General features: G+C 46.6%; 7 protein-coding genes and 1 non-coding gene across 8 annotated transcripts; 6 read left to right on the forward strand and 2 right to left on the reverse strand.

The window, feature by feature from the left end:
- The first annotated feature begins 1,296 nt into the window (after nt 1–1,296).
- Nucleotides 1,297–1,391, forward strand: V2V93DRAFT_t29. Its single transcript has one exon. It is a non-coding gene; the product is annotated as a tRNA-Arg (tRNA).
- Nucleotides 1,392–1,765: 374 nt separating this feature from the next.
- V2V93DRAFT_224683 (uncharacterized protein) lies at nt 1,766–4,201 on the forward strand. The gene is made up of 3 exons (XM_066907053.1): nt 1,766–2,589; nt 2,648–3,215; nt 3,270–4,201. The coding sequence occupies exons 1-3, from the start codon at nt 2,092–2,094 to the stop codon at nt 4,022–4,024; spliced, it is 1,821 nt and encodes a 606-aa protein (XP_066766135.1). The 5' UTR covers nt 1,766–2,091; the 3' UTR covers nt 4,025–4,201.
- A 398-nt stretch (nt 4,202–4,599) lies between these two features.
- On the reverse strand, nt 4,600–6,661 carry V2V93DRAFT_368858 (uncharacterized protein). The gene is made up of 3 exons (XM_066909876.1): nt 6,346–6,661; nt 6,194–6,221; nt 4,600–6,117 (listed from the first exon to the last, which is right to left on the reverse strand). The coding sequence occupies exons 1-3, from the start codon at nt 6,579–6,581 to the stop codon at nt 4,924–4,926; spliced, it is 1,458 nt and encodes a 485-aa protein (XP_066766136.1). The 5' UTR covers nt 6,582–6,661; the 3' UTR covers nt 4,600–4,923.
- Nucleotides 6,662–6,999: 338 nt separating this feature from the next.
- Nucleotides 7,000–9,897, forward strand: V2V93DRAFT_397473 (uncharacterized protein; the record flags this gene model as incomplete). Its single annotated transcript, XM_066912537.1, has 3 exons — nt 7,000–7,402; nt 7,474–9,230; nt 9,297–9,897. The coding sequence occupies 3 exons, from the start codon at nt 7,000–7,002 to the stop codon at nt 9,564–9,566; spliced, it is 2,430 nt and encodes an 809-aa protein (XP_066766137.1). The 3' UTR covers nt 9,567–9,897.
- Nucleotides 9,898–10,247: 350 nt separating this feature from the next.
- Nucleotides 10,248–12,538, forward strand: V2V93DRAFT_368862 (heat shock protein 70 family). The gene is made up of 2 exons (XM_066909877.1): nt 10,248–10,306; nt 10,376–12,538. The coding sequence occupies exons 1-2, from the start codon at nt 10,290–10,292 to the stop codon at nt 12,300–12,302; spliced, it is 1,944 nt and encodes a 647-aa protein (XP_066766138.1). The 5' UTR covers nt 10,248–10,289; the 3' UTR covers nt 12,303–12,538.
- Nucleotides 12,539–12,663: 125 nt separating this feature from the next.
- On the forward strand, nt 12,664–14,637 carry V2V93DRAFT_368866 (GTP-binding protein ypt1). Its single transcript, XM_066909878.1, has 3 exons — nt 12,664–12,799; nt 13,584–13,755; nt 13,840–14,637. The coding sequence occupies exons 1-3, from the start codon at nt 12,789–12,791 to the stop codon at nt 14,263–14,265; spliced, it is 609 nt and encodes a 202-aa protein (XP_066766139.1). The 5' UTR covers nt 12,664–12,788; the 3' UTR covers nt 14,266–14,637.
- Nucleotides 14,638–14,663: 26 nt separating this feature from the next.
- Nucleotides 14,664–16,027, reverse strand: V2V93DRAFT_386015 (mitochondrial carrier domain-containing protein). Its single transcript, XM_066912256.1, has 2 exons — nt 15,389–16,027; nt 14,664–15,311 (listed from the first exon to the last, which is right to left on the reverse strand). The coding sequence occupies exons 1-2, from the start codon at nt 15,901–15,903 to the stop codon at nt 14,747–14,749; spliced, it is 1,080 nt and encodes a 359-aa protein (XP_066766140.1). The 5' UTR covers nt 15,904–16,027; the 3' UTR covers nt 14,664–14,746.
- Nucleotides 16,028–16,356: 329 nt separating this feature from the next.
- V2V93DRAFT_400314 (uncharacterized protein) lies at nt 16,357–18,171 on the forward strand (the record flags this gene model as incomplete). The annotated part of the gene is made up of 5 exons (XM_066912576.1): nt 16,357–16,497; nt 17,220–17,239; nt 17,625–17,688; nt 17,744–17,957; nt 18,072–18,171. The coding sequence occupies exons 1-5, from the start codon at nt 16,428–16,430 to the stop codon at nt 18,169–18,171; spliced, it is 468 nt and encodes a 155-aa protein (XP_066766141.1). The 5' UTR covers nt 16,357–16,427.
- Nucleotides 18,172–18,667: the final 496 nt, after the last annotated feature.

Below are 18,667 nucleotides of genomic sequence, written 5' to 3' on the forward strand. Positions count from 1 at the left end.
CTGCCGAGGGGGGCGGCACTCTATATAGTCAATATTATCGGGTTAGGTCTATATCCACAATAAAAGAATACCAGTGTTTACACTTGATTTCACAAATCCCAACCACGTGCTGCAACTTGACAATTGAGTTCGCATGAGATCAAACATATAAAACATATTACTCAAATACCGAAACAACTTAGTCCTTTATGTATTCTTCCTCTCTGCGGGAGCTGGGCCTCTCTTTTATGAACCAAAAGCAGGAACAAACAATCGCTGAAAACTTCACTAATACTGCTGCATTCTTGCTTCGAGGAGTCGTCTCATTCCCATAGAATTCCTCTTCCGGCAAAGGCACAATGGAATATAGCAACGACGCCTTCAACCCCTTTCACAAGAACCCCATTCATTTACAAGAAAAACTAAGACATCTCCCAACTCACATCCCAACCCTGTGTCCACAATCCACTACAAGTCGCAAGATACCACTACAAGTCGCGAAGCAAAAGGTACACATGAGAGCATTGCATCTGTAAAAATAACCCATGGTTTGCTGTACTTTGGTATACACTAGGTAATGAGCTGAATCTTAAGGTTGCTTTTATCTTGAAAGAGGGCTATAACTCGGGAATGGATGCAACATGAAGACTCAAAAGATACATGCGATCGAGACCATAAGAGAAGACACAGATACCCTCCAAAAAACAGCACTGAAAATATGAAGAATGATGACGACGATGATATATACTTAAAAGACGGAAGTACAAATACATCGAGATGCAATTTTACGTGCACCACAACATAGGAAAATTCCAACGTCTGTCGCAGCAATAATGATCTGCATAGTGTCTTCAACCACAATTTCGATAATAATCCCACTATCCCAATTGTAGCCTAGAACAAAAGCTAGACTAGCGATACACCACCCAATAGTGACATGTTCGAAAACATTACGTTAAGTCATGATGTACAGGCTGTCGAGGCTCATGACACCGACTAACAGAGGGCGCCCAAGTCTCCGCAAATCACATAGTGAGAACGCGTTCAACAGCAGTAACACCTACATTCGTAGACAAACTCGCTATCAACACCGCTACCATAACGGGGATGTCACGGGCACGAACGGAGTCCGCTGGAGCCTGAACCCTCTGATGGCATATGCAACAACCCAAAATAAATTTAAAAACTTAACCAAAGATATATAACAACAGCAATAAGGCTTCATTCAATATTAAGGAAATTCAACTCACGTGATACAGAAAGAGCAGTCTGGTTAGCCGCGAGCGATGGACAACGGCGTGAATTAACAAGACCCCATTTCTTGTGGCCCAATGGCAAGGCGTCCGCCCGCCTACGATGGAATATAAAACCGAGTTAGCGGGAGATTCCAGGTTCGTCCCCTGGCGTGGAAGTAATATTCCTAGAAGAGTGACTTGCGATTCATTTTTTTGCTTAGCCATCTTCCTTTTGCCAGAACAGTCGAGTCAGATATTGAGTTTCGAGAAAGGAGATGGAAAGGATAGCGAAGCGAGCCACTGAATTAGAGACATATACGTCAGTCGTCTGATCTAAGGTTTATCCCAGTTTTTCTCTACTTCCCCTTTTAATTATAGTATTCTCTTACTATTTGAAAGCTGTCCTGCTTCTTTCACTGTAAATAGTATCATCATATCTGTTGCAATGCTCGTCTCGAATGGAATGACGACTAACGTTGACAGCGAGAGCGATCGTCACTGGAATGCTTCCTGCGACGCCGCTCACTGCGTGAGTGTGAGTGCATTGCGAAACAACTTCCCAGCTGGTCTCTTGCTCAGCAAGTTTGGATCGTAGAATTCAGTCTAGAATAGAGGAGTAGCATTATACAGATGTAATATCCGCGTACTGCATCAGATGGCTAATAACCAGTAGCGAGCCGATTTCTGCAAAGCTAACAGGGGCCTGTATCACTTGTTTACTTTTCGCCTGTCACGCCGCGGCGCGCATCAGCCAGCACCCATTCCACCTCCTCCATCTCTTCTTATTCCTTTTCCCTCCTCATCCTCCCTTCTCCTCCTCCTCAGGTCCTCCTTCCTCTCTATCTCTCTTCTTCTTGGGCTTTACTCACAGATAGGGATGGCCAGCGTCTACCCTCTCGTCTCTTCCGACGCGGTTGTTGATCCTGCTTCATCCCTCTGGCGCACAGACGAGCAGCACCAACAGCCCCTACAGACTACCCCGCCTTCATCGGCTTCCTCTGCTTCTTCCGCTTCGACTGCGCCGTCATCGAACGCTTCTCGTCCGATTTTGCGTAAGGCCAGATCGCGTCATTTCGATACTTTCCAAAATAGTACCGTCATCGCCAATTCGGCTAACTACCCGGCTGCCTTGCAACACAACCCGCAGCCCCAATACGACGCGACTCATTATGATCCATATCCCATGTCCAACAATGCATTTGCTGACCTGTCCAGATTTGAGTCTCAGAGATATCGCCTGGACTCTGCTAATCGACTTAGCATGTACACGGGCGCACCGGTTTACGATCCTGTCCACATCGCCTCTCAGCAACAGCAACAGCAGCCTGTTTGGAATTCAATGCCCATGAATCTTCGGGCACCTGTTTCCAACTACGTAAGTTGAACATTTCTTTTTGTCTTTTTTCAGAAAGAATCACTAATCCTAGCAACAGTGGATGGAGCCTTCCCCGCCTTTGCTTTCAAACGATTTCCAGGCTGCACCGCGTCTTGCTCAGCCGGCTTACCCGCCTCCTGGCAGTATCTCTCCCACGCGGTCTGACACCTTGCCTTTGTTTAATACCTCATCTATGAATCCTGAGGTAGATGACTACATCCCTAATGCGATCGTCATCAAAAACATTCCATTTTCGGCTCAAGTTGACGACATGAATGTTCTATTCAAAGAACTTGGCCTTGAGCTTCCCTACGCGTTCAACTACCACTTTGACAATGGTGTCTTTCGTGGCCTGGCTTTTGCAAACTTCAGAAATACTACCGATACTGCCAAAGCTATTGCTGTCCTCAATGGTTATGAGTATTGCGGCCGCAAGCTGAGAGCTGAATACAAAAAGATGCTGCCTAAAGAGGAGCGCGACCGCGCGGAGCATCAGAAGCGTATGAGAAGAGGGCAATTGGAGGAGCAACATCGTCAACAGCAACAGCAGCAACAGCAACGTGAGCAGCAAGGGTTCGCTATTGTAAGCGCTCCTGCCCAGAACAGCATGAGTGGCATGAAAGAGAGTATGATTTTCAATTCATTAGATATTTTAAGGCAAATATGCTAATGGTCTGCAGAACTTAACGTTAACATGAATGACGCAGCCGTACGCCGGATGTATGATCAGGTTTTGTTCTTTACCGAGCGCAATGATCCACTTGAAGAACTCAACTTTGAGAATCTTCCGCAGAATCTTCGTCGTGCTGTGCATTCAGTTGCATTTTATTTTAAACACGGCCACATCTCGTCATCCGATGGTGAGCGTGTGGTGATTTATAAGCGAGGAAATCCTAAATTTCAAAACAAGGCTGTAATCACGCAGATGCTTAACCAGCAGCAGAGCACATCGAATACTGACGTTGACAATCTACCACCAATTAGCCAGCGCCAGTCAGGAGTGTTTGCTCCTCTGCCTTTGAACCCGACAAGCACGGCCTCTGCGTTACTTGACTATGCTCCTCAGCATGCTGCGGCCGTTCCGAAACCGAAGTCACCTGTACGCTCACTACGCAATACTAAGTCCTTTGCGGATATCCGATCATCCAATCGCTCTGGGGGCATGTATGCACATCAGAACTCGAGCTCAAGCAGCATCTCTTCGGCGTACAATAACCACCGCAACTCCTCAAACGTGCCGGCGATGCCAGATATGGCTGCTATGCTTGCTCGCATCTCGTTGGCTGATATTCAACTGACTGCGAGACAACAGATTGCTTCTGAGCAGGCCGCAGCTGAATCAGCTGTTCGTCAACAGCAGGCTCAACAGCCACTGGGGCAACCGCAATCGGGATTTGGCAATGTTGGTATCCAAAATGAGATTCTACTGGAGTAAAAATGCTCTTGTTACTTAGCTGCATTTCTCTTTTGTTTATGCTTTTTTTATTCTTTCGTTCTTTTTTAGTACATGGTCGAGGTGATGGCAATTCTTGATGATTACAATGATTGTTGAGGCTCCTATCACAAAAAAAAACCTGATATCCGTTACACAAAAGCAATAATACTTTTTGTGTTTACTGTTATCTTGTATTCTAGACCGGTGTATCATTTGTTCTATTTGGCATCTGAAACGAATAATTGCATTTGGTGTCTCACTCATATTCATTGGTCGCCTAAACCTCTTCCCAAGACAAAGGGAACTTTTATTAATTGATTGGTCAAATTTTGATTTTTTTTTTCTTCATCTTGATGCTCTACGAAAACGATATGATATTCTTTATGTCAAGATTACGCTACGCACGATTATTGATGTCAAGCTTCTTCGCGATATGGCTTGATTATAATGTTAACGATTTAAGCTACGAAATTCTGGACTCTGGCACAACGGTTTTATATATTTATTCATTTGCTTTTATTAATATTAATTTTTTATGCTTGTACGTGTGCATTTTTTTTTGTTGCGTCTATTTTCTATGTTTGACAGTGAGTGAGTCTGATTGTGTGACAGTTGGTCTCTAGTATTGTTGAACAAAGCTATTAGTAGCGTGAGTGTTTTGGTAGTGAAACCAACAGAAAGTCTTTTATACATAATAAAGCTACTGGATATAATTATAAAAACTGTCACTATTCTTTTCAAACAACATGCTAATCAACTGACAGTATATATTACATTGTTATACGAAGCAACGAATGTACAAAAGGAGGCTGCTAGTAGGCATCCAACCTGATTTTTCAGAAATGCTAGCAAAAAATGGCAAATATATCACACACACCCCTACAACTTCTTCTAATATATTACTGGGCAGAAACCTGCTGCTGCTGCTGCTGTTGCTGTTGCTGCTGATGGCGTTGTTGATTTTGATTACGCGGACCACCTCGACCTCCACCGCGCTGGAAACTACCTCTTGCTCCGCCCCGCGAACGACCACCAGCAAAACCTTCTTTAGGGCGTCCACTACGCTGAGCATTAGATGCATTGGTCAATGGCTGCTGTTGTTGCTTCGATCGAGGATGTGAGGAGACTTGCTTCCAGGCTTCTTCAGTGGGAGCAGCGATGACAGGCGGAGAGGATGCCCAGTCTATAGGTTGCTCGTCTTGCGCGACGGTACTATCATCCCATCTTGCGATGCCTGCTGGGTTTGAGTGTCTGTCGTCGATTTGCGTTTGCGGTGGTGGCGCATAGCTTTGATCTTCCAGTGTCGCCCATGCGTTTGCGGCTGCTTGGGCGGGAGGAATGGACACTCGGTCGATAGTGGAGGAAGATGTCTGTTCCTCGAATTCGAGTTCGGACTCGTTGAGAAATATTTCGTCGTGGCGGGCGGGCACTTTGATTAGTTTAATAGCGGGTTGCTCGCTATCGTCGTCATCGTCCGGAATAGAGGTTTCGACGATAGCCGGATTGGAATGCTCAGTAGAGACAGCAGATGCTCCGATGGGTTCCGCAGTGACTGCAGGCTCTTCATCCACGACCTCGTCAACTTGCTCGAGAGTCAATTGCTTGACTTTTGCAAAAGTAATTGAGTTCTCTTCAGTAGCAACTTCTTCACCTGCCGAAACAAGCTCGTCAACGCCATCCACGAGCTTTTCAACTGCATCGACCGAAACGTCATCGCCTATATAAACTAGCCCCAATAGATTCTCAAACGCAGATGTCTCGGCCGCGGTGGTAGTTTTTCCAGGGAATTGCCGCTTCCAGCTCGCGGCATGCAAAAATTTTACAAGCACACGTACCCGCGCGCGCTCTTCTGCCTTGGCTGAAGCCTTGGTTTCCGCGACTGCCGCAGCTATCTCGACTTTACGCGTCTTTGCGTCGGCAAGTTTGCTTTTTTTGGCTTCGTCGTCAAGTGTCTTGAACGAGCGCGTTAGCTCGTCGAGTTCTTTGAGCGGGAAGATCACTTGATCTTTTTGCTTCAAGGCGAGAAGTTGATCAGCATTGAGCTTTACTGCATTCTCGGTCGCCGCTTGTTCTTCGTACTTGTCAAGTTTTTGCTAGATTGGTGTAGATTGTTAGATAACTTTTGCAAGGTGGACATCGTCTACCGAGTTCAGAAAGAAAGAAAGATACTTTTCTCTTTTGAAGATTGCGCACGCGCCTGAAGAAAAATATATTGTTAGCTATCGTAAATGAGTTGGAGATCGCCCGCATGGACGGTAGGCTCAGAGAGCTTGACATCGATGATCTGCGTGCTCGAATCTACCACAAAAGCCAATACTTACTTCTGTAAAATCTCAATGTATGGATTCTTCAGCTGTTCCTCAGACAGCTGAACTTCTCCATCCTCCTCCGACAGCTTCCCATCGATGACTACTTCTCCAGTAGTAGCAGACGCGGAATCGGCAACCTCAACTGCAGGCTTTGCCTGCTTCGATCTCCTTCTGCGCGACGGCTTGCTCGAGGCCGCAGAAGAATCAGGGCCCAGAATTTTAGAAACGTCTGAATCAGAAGATGCCATCAATCGTTATAGGCTTGAGTGCAAAGAAAAATGTAAGACCGAAAAGCGCAGTTTGCAATGCGAAGCTAAGAAAGCTAGATCAGTGGTGAGTTTGCTATAATCCGTGTCGACGAAAGTGGAACAAGGTGTGGTAACATGCGGCGGCGTGTTTCAGTGATCCAGCAGACGCGTCGCCATGACCATCCTCGAATTACAAACGATAATTTACGACTATTGAATTTCTATATTTTTATCACCTTTTTTTCTTTATCCCTTTTGCTGTTTTTTGCTGTAGTAGGCGGTGGTTGCCCACACAGGAACTGCACTCTCGTGGCACACTTTAGGGCATTTAGTGACATCTTCCTAGGGAATAACACAGCCAGCAGACAGGGAGGGAGCAGCTGACTGAATTGCTAGCATAGTAGCAATTATATGTATGATGGATATCTACGCGGGAAACTCGACTTTATATCGCTATATCCATCGCTACCGACAACCAGTATTTCTCGACCGTAACCTTCGTTACCTGTTCGACACGCGCTCCAATTCCAATAGCGCGAACCCACACCTGGCTACCCACCACAACTCCTCGGCGGCTTCCGACTCGGGAACTGGGGTTAACCATCATCATGTGGTAAATAGCGTGCGGCCGCGAGCTCGCAAGCGGAGGGCAAAAAGACGACGAGTGGCTATTGATGATGTGAGCGAGAGGTTGTTGGCTACCTCCATCGCGCAGTCGGCAACCGCGTCGGTTTCTGATCGCGAGCGTTCGTCATTCGTGGTGCAACCAATTTTGAAAATCGAGGTTGTTGGAATAGTGAAACTCGCTCGGAGTTTACGGTGTATGCATAACTCATTTTGTTTTCATTGCTGCATTGCTGTTAGTATTCGTCTAACCTTAGCCTAAATCCAGCACACATTGGAGGATCAGCATTGCAATTGCGCGCAACTGATTGCCGCTGCGAGATTCAGATTCATCGAATGCCTCATTCGGGAGTTCGTGCGCGCGCTAAACGTGAATTATTGTACCATTCTAGCGAAACTTGCTCTTTACTTCCCAGAGCAAGTACCGATGCCCACGTCATTGACGGCGAGAGCAATGTACAGCCAAATAAAAATACTGTTGAGTCTGTAGTCATGGACGAACCATTTTATATCAAGGGCAGCACGCTGGCGGAGGCTGGCCTTGCTACGCTACTATCGCCAAATGCCGACAACTATGTATACGTCGTCTCAATCATTTTACGATCCACATCTTCGCATTCAGAGAATTCTTGGCCGTTCGCAATCGACACTACTCCGAGCACAACGCCAATGAAACTTCATCGTCAAGAATCTAGTGCAAATTCATCACCTTCAGGATCAAAAAATCGATCGAGTTCGCGAAATGGCTCTCCATTGAGATCCTCACTCAGTCCGTCGCCAAGAGGCACCCGACATTCACCGCGTGCCCGTAAACCAACGGCAAGCGCCCTTGCGACGGCAAATGATAGGTCTGGTTCCCAGGGCTTACGGTCTTCCACTTTCGCACCGCCTGTCGTTTCTCCACTACGGAGGCGAGCACACCTTAATGACGAATCTGCGGCTGCCAGAAGTGATTGTGATGCAGATGATGAGGATGAGGATGGAGAGGTCGAGGAAAATTATAATGTTAGTCTAAGCTCTCTTAACGTTTTACCGGGAATCGCATTGTGCGCTGAATACAGCTTTTCATTAATTGAATGCCCAGGACCGGGAACTGTTTTACCACTTCAATTTCGCAAAAATGGCATTCCAATGGAGGTCAAATCAGGACTTGAAATTGGAATTGAGATAGATACGGGCTGGAGTGTGCCTACTACCGAAGATCATCTCAATGCCAAGGAAAAAATTGCAAGAGATCAATATCAGCAGCAAGAGAAGGTATTGGAGGCTAAGCAAATGTCGGAAGATCAGAGACTGAGCGGGACAAAACGAGATGACACGACACGCACGTCAACACCCATGTCAGATCATGCTACTGACTCTGTAGAAGCGCGATACCATTTTGCCTTAGATGGAAAGTTTAAGACGTTTGTTTTGCAAGGATTTGGGTGTCCATGGTGCTATATGAAAGACTACGGGTCATGCGAGCGTCTGCATTTCCACTTACTGACTTGCCATGATTTATTTACATTCAGAGTCGACATGCGTAAGCCAATTTTAATGGATGTGTATGTGAGCATCACAGGTCAGTTTCTTTACGAACGAGCAAGTACGCGGGTCCTTGATATCAGACTTATGCAGTGGCTCCGTCCTCGGCATTTGAAATTCAAAATGTCAGCTTTTTTACGCGGCGATATTACCTGGCTTCAAGAAGGCGTGTCGTTATTGATGCTAAGACTAACGGGCGGTAGCGAAACAACCATCGGACAACAACTTCGCGTTGCCTCTTCAGCATCTGGAGTGTCTAACGGAGGAGTGGAGGACGGGGCACCGCGTTTGAGTCTTATATCGGCTATGACGACTACAATGTATGATGTGCAAACTGTGCCTGCGTTGCCACCAAAGGCGAGGCGGGTATTGCCTGTGCCGGAGACGGATTCAACGCTGTATACCACGAAGAGTAAGAGGCCTTTAAGGACGGGCGAGGAGATGTCAGAATCAGAAGATGACAACGATGATACATGGCTGATAACCAAACATGAAGAGGTATGCTGCTTTTCATTTGTTTGAATTTTTGCAACCGTTTTACTGAATAGCTTTTACGAGATACAGACAATCGACGACTTTGAAGACGTAACCACGAGCGAGAAGCAGTTTATTAAAATGTGGGACAGGCATATCTTTGAAGAGCGGCCAAGTTCATACAAGCATGTTCGCGAGTCGTTGCTGCGCTTCTGCCGTAATAACCGGCTGATACTTCGCGATAGACAGCTGCTAGTTGAATTATGGAAGCACTGTCTAAACATGATTGACTGTGGCATTATCGAGCCGGCGTGCTTTTACGCTTGTATGTGGTATTTGAAGAATATAGAAACCGAGTAAGCGACTGTCGAAGTGACCGCTGATGGAGTCGTGCCTGACTCTGAAGACGAATAAGCGGAAGTGGTCGGAGAAGATGGTTCTCTAGCATGAGCCGAGGCGATGCCGGTGGAAGCTAAGTTAGGATCTCATTGGGCTAGGGGAATTTGCGGCTCACTTGCTTAGCTTTTCTTTTATTGTTTGGAAGCTTCGGGAGTTGTCCGAGAAGGGGCAGAAATTCTGTGTCGTCGGTTATAGCGGGAGGGTGGCACTGTAGGAGGATCTCTGCCCCACAGCACCAAATTTGCTTCACGAGGAGGTTTCATTAGGCGGAGGCCACTGAGACGCGGTATCGCGATGTACAATAATAGGAAGAGTGTGACGAGTCGCACAGTACCGTCGCCGTCGCGAAACAGGAGTGTAAAAACTACCCGTGGTCGCTATAGTCAAATTCAAGCATACCGGCACCTCGATACATGCTAACACAAGAGCGCATATTCGCGCATACTCACAGTCTTCCCGTTTGCAGTCGAACTGAGAAAATGCCCGAGACTGCTCGAATCTGCTCGAGTGACGTCGCAACCAAACTCTATCAATACCCGGGTTAGGGTGTATTTGCTGGAAGCACCGAGAAGACCGTGGAATACTGGGTCGTCCCTAGATAAATTAGAATCTTTTCGCCGACCTCAAACTTCTTTCCTCAGATATTTTTTCACTTCATACATACACATAACTATATCATACACAATGTCAAAAGCTGTTGGGTATGTACCTTGCTTGCACTTAATGGTATTCTGCTTCACATCTTCTGATTGCTAACTTTTTTTATATAGAATTGATCTTGGCACCACATACTCGTGCGTCGCCCATTTCTCCAACGACAGAGTCGAAATTATCGCCAATGACCAGGGTAACCGTACTACCCCTTCTTTCGTCGCCTTCACTGATAGCGAGCGACTGATTGGTGATGCGGCTAAGAACCAGGCCGCCATGAACCCCGCCAACACGGTCTTCGATGCTAAGCGTCTTATTGGCCGTAAATTCACTGACGCTGAGGTCCAGGGCGATGTCAAGCACTTCCCCTTCAAGGTTATTGACCGTGCTGGAAAGCCAGTCATCCAGGTGGAGTTCAAGGGTGAGGACAAGGTTTTCACACCTGAGGAGATCTCGTCCATGATCCTCACCAAGATGCGCGAGACTGCTCAGGGTTTCCTCGGTGGTGATGTCACCAATGCCGTCATCACTGTCCCCGCCTACTTCAATGACTCTCAGCGTCAGGCTACCAAGGATGCTGGTCTCATTGCCGGTCTCAACGTTCTCCGTATCATCAACGAGCCTACCGCTGCCGCCATTGCTTACGGTCTAGACAAGAAGGCTGAGGGTGAGCGAAACGTTCTCATCTTTGATCTCGGTGGTGGTACCTTTGATGTTTCCCTTCTTTCCATTGAGGAGGGTATTTTCGAAGTCAAGGCTACCGCTGGTGACACCCATTTGGGTGGTGAGGACTTTGACAACCGTCTCGTCAACCACTTCGTTGCCGAGTTCAAGCGCAAGCACAAGAAGGACCTTTCCACCAACCAGCGTGCTCTGCGAAGACTGAGAACCGCTTGCGAGCGTGCTAAGCGTACTCTTTCTTCTTCTACCCAAACCTCTATTGAGATCGACTCACTCTTTGAGGGCGTTGACTTCTACACTTCAATCACTCGTGCTCGTTTCGAGGAGCTTTGCCAGGACCTCTTCCGTTCTACCATCGATCCGGTTGAGAAAGTTCTTCGTGACGCCAAGCTTGACAAGTCGAGCGTCGACGAGATTGTTCTCGTTGGTGGTTCTACCCGTATCCCCAAGGTTCAGAAGCTCGTTTCTGACTTCTTCAACGGAAAGGAGCCCAACAAATCCATCAACCCCGATGAGGCTGTTGCTTACGGTGCCGCTGTCCAAGCTGCCATTCTTTCTGGTGATACCTCTTCCAAGACTCAGGATCTTTTACTTCTCGACGTTGCTCCCCTGTCGCTCGGAATCGAGACTGCAGGCGGTGTCATGACCAAGCTCATTCCCCGCAACACCACCATCCCTACCAAGAAGTCCGAGATTTTCTCTACCTACGCTGATAACCAGCCCGGTGTGTTGATCCAAGTTTACGAAGGTGAGCGTGCTCGCACTAAAGATAACAACTTACTCGGCAAGTTTGAGCTCACTGGTATCCCTCCTGCTGCTCGTGGTGTTCCTCAGATCGAGGTTACCTTCGACATTGACGCCAATGGAATTTTAAACGTCTCGGCTGTCGAGAAGGGCACTGGTAAGTCCAACAAGATTACCATCACTAACGACAAGGGTCGTTTGTCGAAGGAGGACATTGAGCGCATGGTCTCCGAGGCTGAGAAGTACAAGGAAGATGACGAAAAGGAGTCTGCTCGTATTGCCGCCAAGAACGGTCTTGAGTCGTACTCTTACTCGCTCAAGAACACTCTCAGCGAGGAGAAGGTCAACGAGAAGCTCGATGAAGAGGACAAGTCGAAGCTCCAGAAGGCTATTGACGAGACTGTCGAATGGCTGGACAGCAACCAAACTGCCACCACCGAAGAGTTCTCTGACAAGCAGAAGGAATTGGAGGGTATTGCCAACCCCATCATGATGAAGTTCTACAGCGCTGGTGGTGCTCCTCCCGGCGGCATGCCTGGTGAGGCTCCTGGTGGTTTCCCTGGTGCTGGTGCCGGTGCCGCTCCTAGCGGTGACGGTCCTACCGTTGAGGAGGTCGACTAAGCAATTGATAGTTGATCTTCTGTCGGATTGCATTGGATACGAAAATTAAGAAAAACAGGATGCTCTATTGTAATGTGTGGAGGGTTTGTCTATAGCTTTAAAAATGGGTTCTTGAGATTTTTTTACTGAAATCTGTTTTTATTCAATTGTACTATTGGGAAAGGAATTATATAATCGTTCATTATACACGAGTGTGCTAGTATAGTAAATATATATAAATGGTATAATAAATTAAATACAAGTCGATGAGTGGGCACAGTTCAAATTTTCAAAGGCGTAGACAGTACTCACGTGATGAAATGTCACGTGACAAAAGAGGGTAGGGGCAGGAGCCTTGAAAGGGAGAAAGAGGCCAGCGGGCACTACGCAGACCACTCGCCTCCACTCGCCGCCTACCTTTCCTTTCCGCTTTCACCACCCTGCTCTCCGTCCATCCCCCACTGGTCTTACGCAGCTCTCGCACGTATATAGTAGTACCATACAGTTATGAATCCTGAGTGGTTAGTACTTTCTCCTTCTCTCTTTCTCTTGCTCTCGCAATGGAGCCGACTTCGCCGACAGGGCTGTGGCATGCATGGAAGGGTTGTGATTTAGGCGCAGCTTGTAATAGCACCAGGGGGTCCTATACTCGAAGCTTGCGCTCTGCTTTCTTCTATGTTGCATGCTGTAGCCTGCCGTTCTGCTGCGAATTGTTGCAGACTTATTCTTTGGAGATTCTAATATCAGTATTTCTTTATTTAGAGTATATATTTCTGCTGTTTGTTGCTTCGTATGGGTGAATCGGCAGTGGGAAAGTCGCGTGTCGGTTGTCAGTTGCCTATCGGAAGGGGATAATGCGACACTCATCATAGTTTGCGGTCATCAGATTTCCATTTTGCGATACATAAACCAGTTTTTGAACTGTGATGGTCTTAGCCAGGGCGACGATGAGTCGCACCTGGTTTATGTATCTTGTCTGTCACGGAGATCGATCGAGAGGCCGATTAGAGAGTCAAGTTTCTCGCACCGATAGATAGACTGGGTTCGATAAATTCAAAAAAACCCTCATCCGATTTTCAAGCGAATGATTTGATGGCTTCTGGAATTTGAATTGCATTTCAAAGACTGAAGAAGCTGAAGTGAAGAAGACCTGCGTGATGATTGCGCCACTCATTTTATCTTTCCACGCTCGCAGTTGATCCCCGATACTCGCGAGGCCAAGCTGCATACGGCTTTTTCTCTACTGGCGCCCTTTAGTCACTATGCGAAGCCAATTGAGAATTTCATACTGACTGTTCATAGATACGATTATTTGTTCAAGCTACTGCTGATCGGCAACTCTGGTGTCGGCAAGTCCTGCTTGCTTCTTCGTTTTGCCGATGACACATACACCGAGTCTTATATATCGACAATCGGTGTCGATTTCAAGATTCGTACAATCGAGCTCGATGGAAAAACTGTTAAGCTTCAGATTGTGAGTGTTTTATTGTTTTTTTTTGTGATCGACAAGCGAACTAGAAACAAAAATGTAGATGACTAACTACGTGTTTTACTGTAGTGGGATACCGCTGGCCAAGAGAGATTCCGCACAATTACCGCATCATACTACAGAGGTGCTCATGGAATTATTATCGTCTATGATGTGACCGACATGGAGAGCTTCACAAACGTGAAGCAGTGGCTGCAGGAGATTGATCGTTACGCTACTGAAGGTGTCAACAAATTAATAGTCGGCAACAAGTCCGATATGGCGGATAAGAAAGTTGTCGAGCATACGGTTGCCAAAGAGTTTGCTGATGGACTGAACATTCCATTCCTCGAGACCTCGGCTAAGAACGCTACCAATGTCGAGCAGGCTTTCTTGACTATGGCGCGCCAAATCAAGGAGCGAATGGGTACTGCTCCTGCTAGTAGCAGCAAGGGACAGGTCAGAATCGGTGACGGTGAGGCGATTCGATCTGGTGCCGCGGGCTCGTGCTGCTAAATTTGTGTTGTGTTTAATTCATTTACCTTTTTTTTTTGAGAAGAGAGAGTGTCTTGAGACAGGTCGTGGTTGAAGATTGGGACAAGTATTATGTATGTTGCTTTATCACGAGTGTAATTTTTTTCCTCCCCACCTTTTTTTTTTAAATTTGTCGGTATTATTTCACTATTGTTTCCTTTATATTACTTGTTATTAGTATTCATATTCCTTATGGATATGTGTTGGATGTATCGTTCTTGATTGGCTAACAGGTTATTTATTTTTTTTAAGTGTTTCCGTTTGTCTTTTGATACATATTATAATAATCACGCAACCTAAATATTTCGTCCCTTTTGCTATTTTCTTTCAATATATGGTTATATATACTACGACGATTTCTATGAGAGAAAAAAAAATATTTAAATTTGCTAGTAAAAGATAGTGAATTTGGTAGAGAATAAATAATAAATTAGGACCCAGTCACGCATAAAAAACTGTTAGATTAGCCTGCCACTTTTCTGCGGCGAGTAAGCTGCAAGAATGCCACTGCGGCAACGACAAGCTGTTCCTTGAAATAAAACAGAAATGCCGAAGTCAAGACACTTTGGACAATCTTGGAATCAATTCCAGAGTATAGACTTTTCCAACCTTCCTTGCGAGCAATTTGTCGCAGCGCCGAAATGGTGCTCGTGTAGACTTCAGGAGAAGACGAGTCTACTTCATCTTTCGTGGTGGTGGCGGCTGCGGCCGCGGCTTTGCGACGCTGTACTTGCATTCGGGCTTTGACTGTGATGTAGGGATAAGTTGTCGTTGTGGCGACAAGTTTACCAATGGCGCCGAGGATGAAGAAATCAAGCGGACGCAATTTGCGTTTCTTCTCAATGAATGCACGGAGACGTTCAAAGATTGTGTATTGTAGGATTGGGTTGATGACAAGTACGAGAGCAGGCATTAATCCAGCAAAAAATGCACCGACGCCGTCGTTTTCCAGGATGTCGCGGACGACGGCAAATGTGGATAGCTTGGCTGATGTACCTACGCGAGCTGTTTCGCGAGTGTTGACGACCCTGGCGAATTAATGACGATCTGGTCAGTTCATTGATTTACCATCTGAAAATACATATAGAGAACCGTTGCAACATACCAGATTGGGTTTGTGAGAACAACAGTGGCCGAGCCAGCGATTGCGCCAGCAAGCATGCTCTCGAGCGTCGACATTGATCCACCTACAATAGCAGCCGATCCGCTTCTAAGACTCTTGCGGCGCTCAAAGACGCCGCGGGTGCCTTCATAGAAATAATAGTAGACAAAATTCGTGACGCTGATGCCAAAGAGCGCCGATTGCAGACCAGAATAGAGGCCACTAATACCTTCGCGCTGGATGATTTTGCTGGCGGCAGCGACGATTGAGGGCTTCTTGAGCGCCGCAAGCCTCTTCTTTGCTACCTCGGCGGCAGATTTGGACGAGCGGTGGGAATCAGAAGTGGAAGCTGCGGCCGCGGTCGCAGAGGCAGAAGCTGAGTCTGCGGAGAGAGAATTGCGACGCTCAGTCTGGGCGCGGGTTGAGAGGGTGATGAGCGGGTAGGTTGTGATCATTGCGAGAGCCCCGCCGCCAGCGCCGGCCAGGGCCTGCGCTACAGAGTCAGCAGAGGCAGCCATTTTGAAAAGTATCTGGATCCGGGGAGTGGTAGAGGAAGAAGAGTTGCAAGACAAAATAGAGTGGTCAGGGTTGCGGATGTGAAAGCGGGAAAGCGAGGGATGACTTCGGCAGATAAAGAAAGCGGAGCAGACAGCGACTGCCGAAACCGAGGCAGAAGACGCGTTGCAGTTGGCGAGCGGCTCACTCAGCTCTGGCGATGAGTTCTGCGGGGCACGTCACATGCTAGGTACACCATACCCATATATTGTAAGCATAATATTATTAATTGATGAGTCATAGAAGTCACTGCCCAACGCTGCTGCTGGGTTCGGGCTCTGCCGTCTTGATTGGCCGCCAGTCCATCTGCGCCCATCTGCGCTAGTCCGGATCGGGCTCTAAAAATCCGGGTAACTTAGATGAAGCAGAAAATTTTTATAAAACCAACACGCTCCCGCGCCCTCATTTCTGCATCCGTTTTCTTTCTTAAGCAAGATCTTACTGTCTTTCCCCCCCCGTTTTTTCTACAATTACATCCTAATACAAAATGTCCTACGAACAGAACAACTTTGGCTCTCGATCCGGCGGATTCGGTGCTCCTCGCGCGTGCTACAACTGTATGGTTTGATCTTCTGTTTTTTTTTTTATTCATCTGTGGTCTTTTTTATGTATATCGCCTATCATCATCGTTTTTTTTTTCATTTATCTTCCTGTTATTTCATTCTACAATCTCAGGTTTAATCTTATTTTCTTTTTGCTTGTTATTTCTATATATTCTTTTGAAGCTTCCCTGCAGTTGAATGAAATCACTGTTTTCTTCCTTCGGTATACACCTCCTCCCTCCCCATCATTATCCTTCTCGGATAGCATTCGATCCTGTATGATCGGCGCGGTTCAAGCTCTGAAAAACGATTGAACAAGCTGCTGGCTCTCTTATATTTTTATGAGCGGTGCCTTGCTGGTTTGTTTGTGGTTGTTGAAGTGCGTGTGAGTGAGAGTGCTGAGTGTGTGGGTCGTGTATCGGCTTGGTTGAAGCGCGGTGTGCTGTTTTCTGATAATGTCTTCTGATGTTCTATCGAATGTTTTTATTTAATTTGAGAGATTGAGATAATGTCTTGCGTCGATGTATTCATTTCCCTGTGCTGTATGGCTTCTATGCCTGTGGCGAGACTTTTCTGCGTGTACGATGAATTTAGACTTGAGTTGTTTTACCAGGTCTATATCAGTCGTCTTTTTTTTGTATTGCGATGATGAAGCTGCGTGTCGTTCGATCGACTTGCTTATGTATTCTGTTACATGTCTTTTTTTTGGGGATGTTGTTTCTTACTCTAGTTCTTAGGTGGCGATGTTGGTCATCAGGTGAATAGCATCTGTGTTTCATTATAATGCAATCAATTTGTGCCTCCACAAATCAGTGCCGCCGTGATTCGGTTGTGGATGTGCCCTTGTTTGCCCCTTCAGCCATCAACTCTCTCGAATTTTGATTGTCGGTTTGTTTGGTTTTTGTGGCACAAGACTCTTTCCGCGACCGTTTTCACAGGCTGTCTTTTGTTTCCATGCCATATGAGCGAGAGAAAGTGCGATAAAGGCGAGGCTAAAAATTTAAAAAAACTTTGCTCAGTGGGTTTTTTTTTGGTTTCGTTGTACAGAATCCGCTTTCTCTAGCTTTTGGGTTGAGCGATGGAGGTCGCTGCGGTTGTAAGTGGTTTTGGTGCCGTAATACTAACATTCATCTACTGTAAAGGCTCGTGATTGCCCCAAGCGTGGAAACCCCGTCTGCTACAACTGTGGCCAGGAGGGTCACTTGAGTATGTAGTAATCATTGATTGGAAATTTGTGAATAAATAGTCTAATCTGAAATAGGTCGTGACTGCTCTGCCCCCGCCAAGGAGAAGACTTGCTACCGATGCAACGAGACCGGCCACATCTCTCGCGACTGCCCCAACAGCGCTCCTGCTGGCGGTGACCGCTTCCAGGGTGGTGTCTCGTCTGGCGCCGAGTGCTACAAGTGCGGCAAGGTCGGACACATTGCCCGCAACTGCACCCAGGGTGGCAGCTACTCTTCCGGCGCCCCCTCGTACGGTGGCTCCTCGAACCAGACCTGCTACTCATGCGGCGGATTCGGTCACCTTTCGCGTGACTGCACCCAGGGCCAGAAGTGCTACAACTGCGGCAACATCGGCCACTTGAGCCGCGACTGCCCCGAGGCGCAGGATCGTGTCTGCTACAAGTGCAAGCAGCCCGGCCACATTATGGCCCAGTGCCCTAACGAGGTCGTCGCTGCGGAATAAGCGCAGCCACTAATGATTCAATTCAAGATTAAGAATCTTGATTGATTTAGTGTGAGTTTATATTTTATTTATTAGTTTTGTATGTTTTTCTACAATCAATGTTTGCGAGTATTGTGTTTCGATAGGAAGTCTGGGCTCTTGGTCTTTGCTAGATGATATCCCGATCAATGCGTATTAAAGTTGCTGGAAAGGGTCATACGTTCTAGAAGCTCGCATCTGGGTTTGTTTAAACTTATCGTTTGGTTTTTGTTACGTTTATTTTTGTTTGTTTTTGTTCTGTTTTGTTTTATGGTTTTTCTTTCTTTTTTCCTTTTGTTTTAAGTTTTTGTTGTTTCTTCGGTTTTCAAATTAGTTCCACGGTTTTTTATATTCCTGTTCTATTGCTATCTAGTGTGACTGTCCCCCCTTTCGTTTGTTTTGAGCAGTTTTGCTGAGATGAAGGGAGGTTTAGGAGAAGAGAGAATTTGTGTAAGCGAGTGAGAAAGAGTCGAGGGCC

Source organism: Kockiozyma suomiensis (genome assembly GCF_038497685.1).
Source record: "Kockiozyma suomiensis strain NRRL Y-17356 unplaced genomic scaffold V2V93scaffold_6, whole genome shotgun sequence".
NCBI lineage: Eukaryota > Fungi > Ascomycota > Lipomycetes > Lipomycetales > Lipomycetaceae > Kockiozyma > Kockiozyma suomiensis.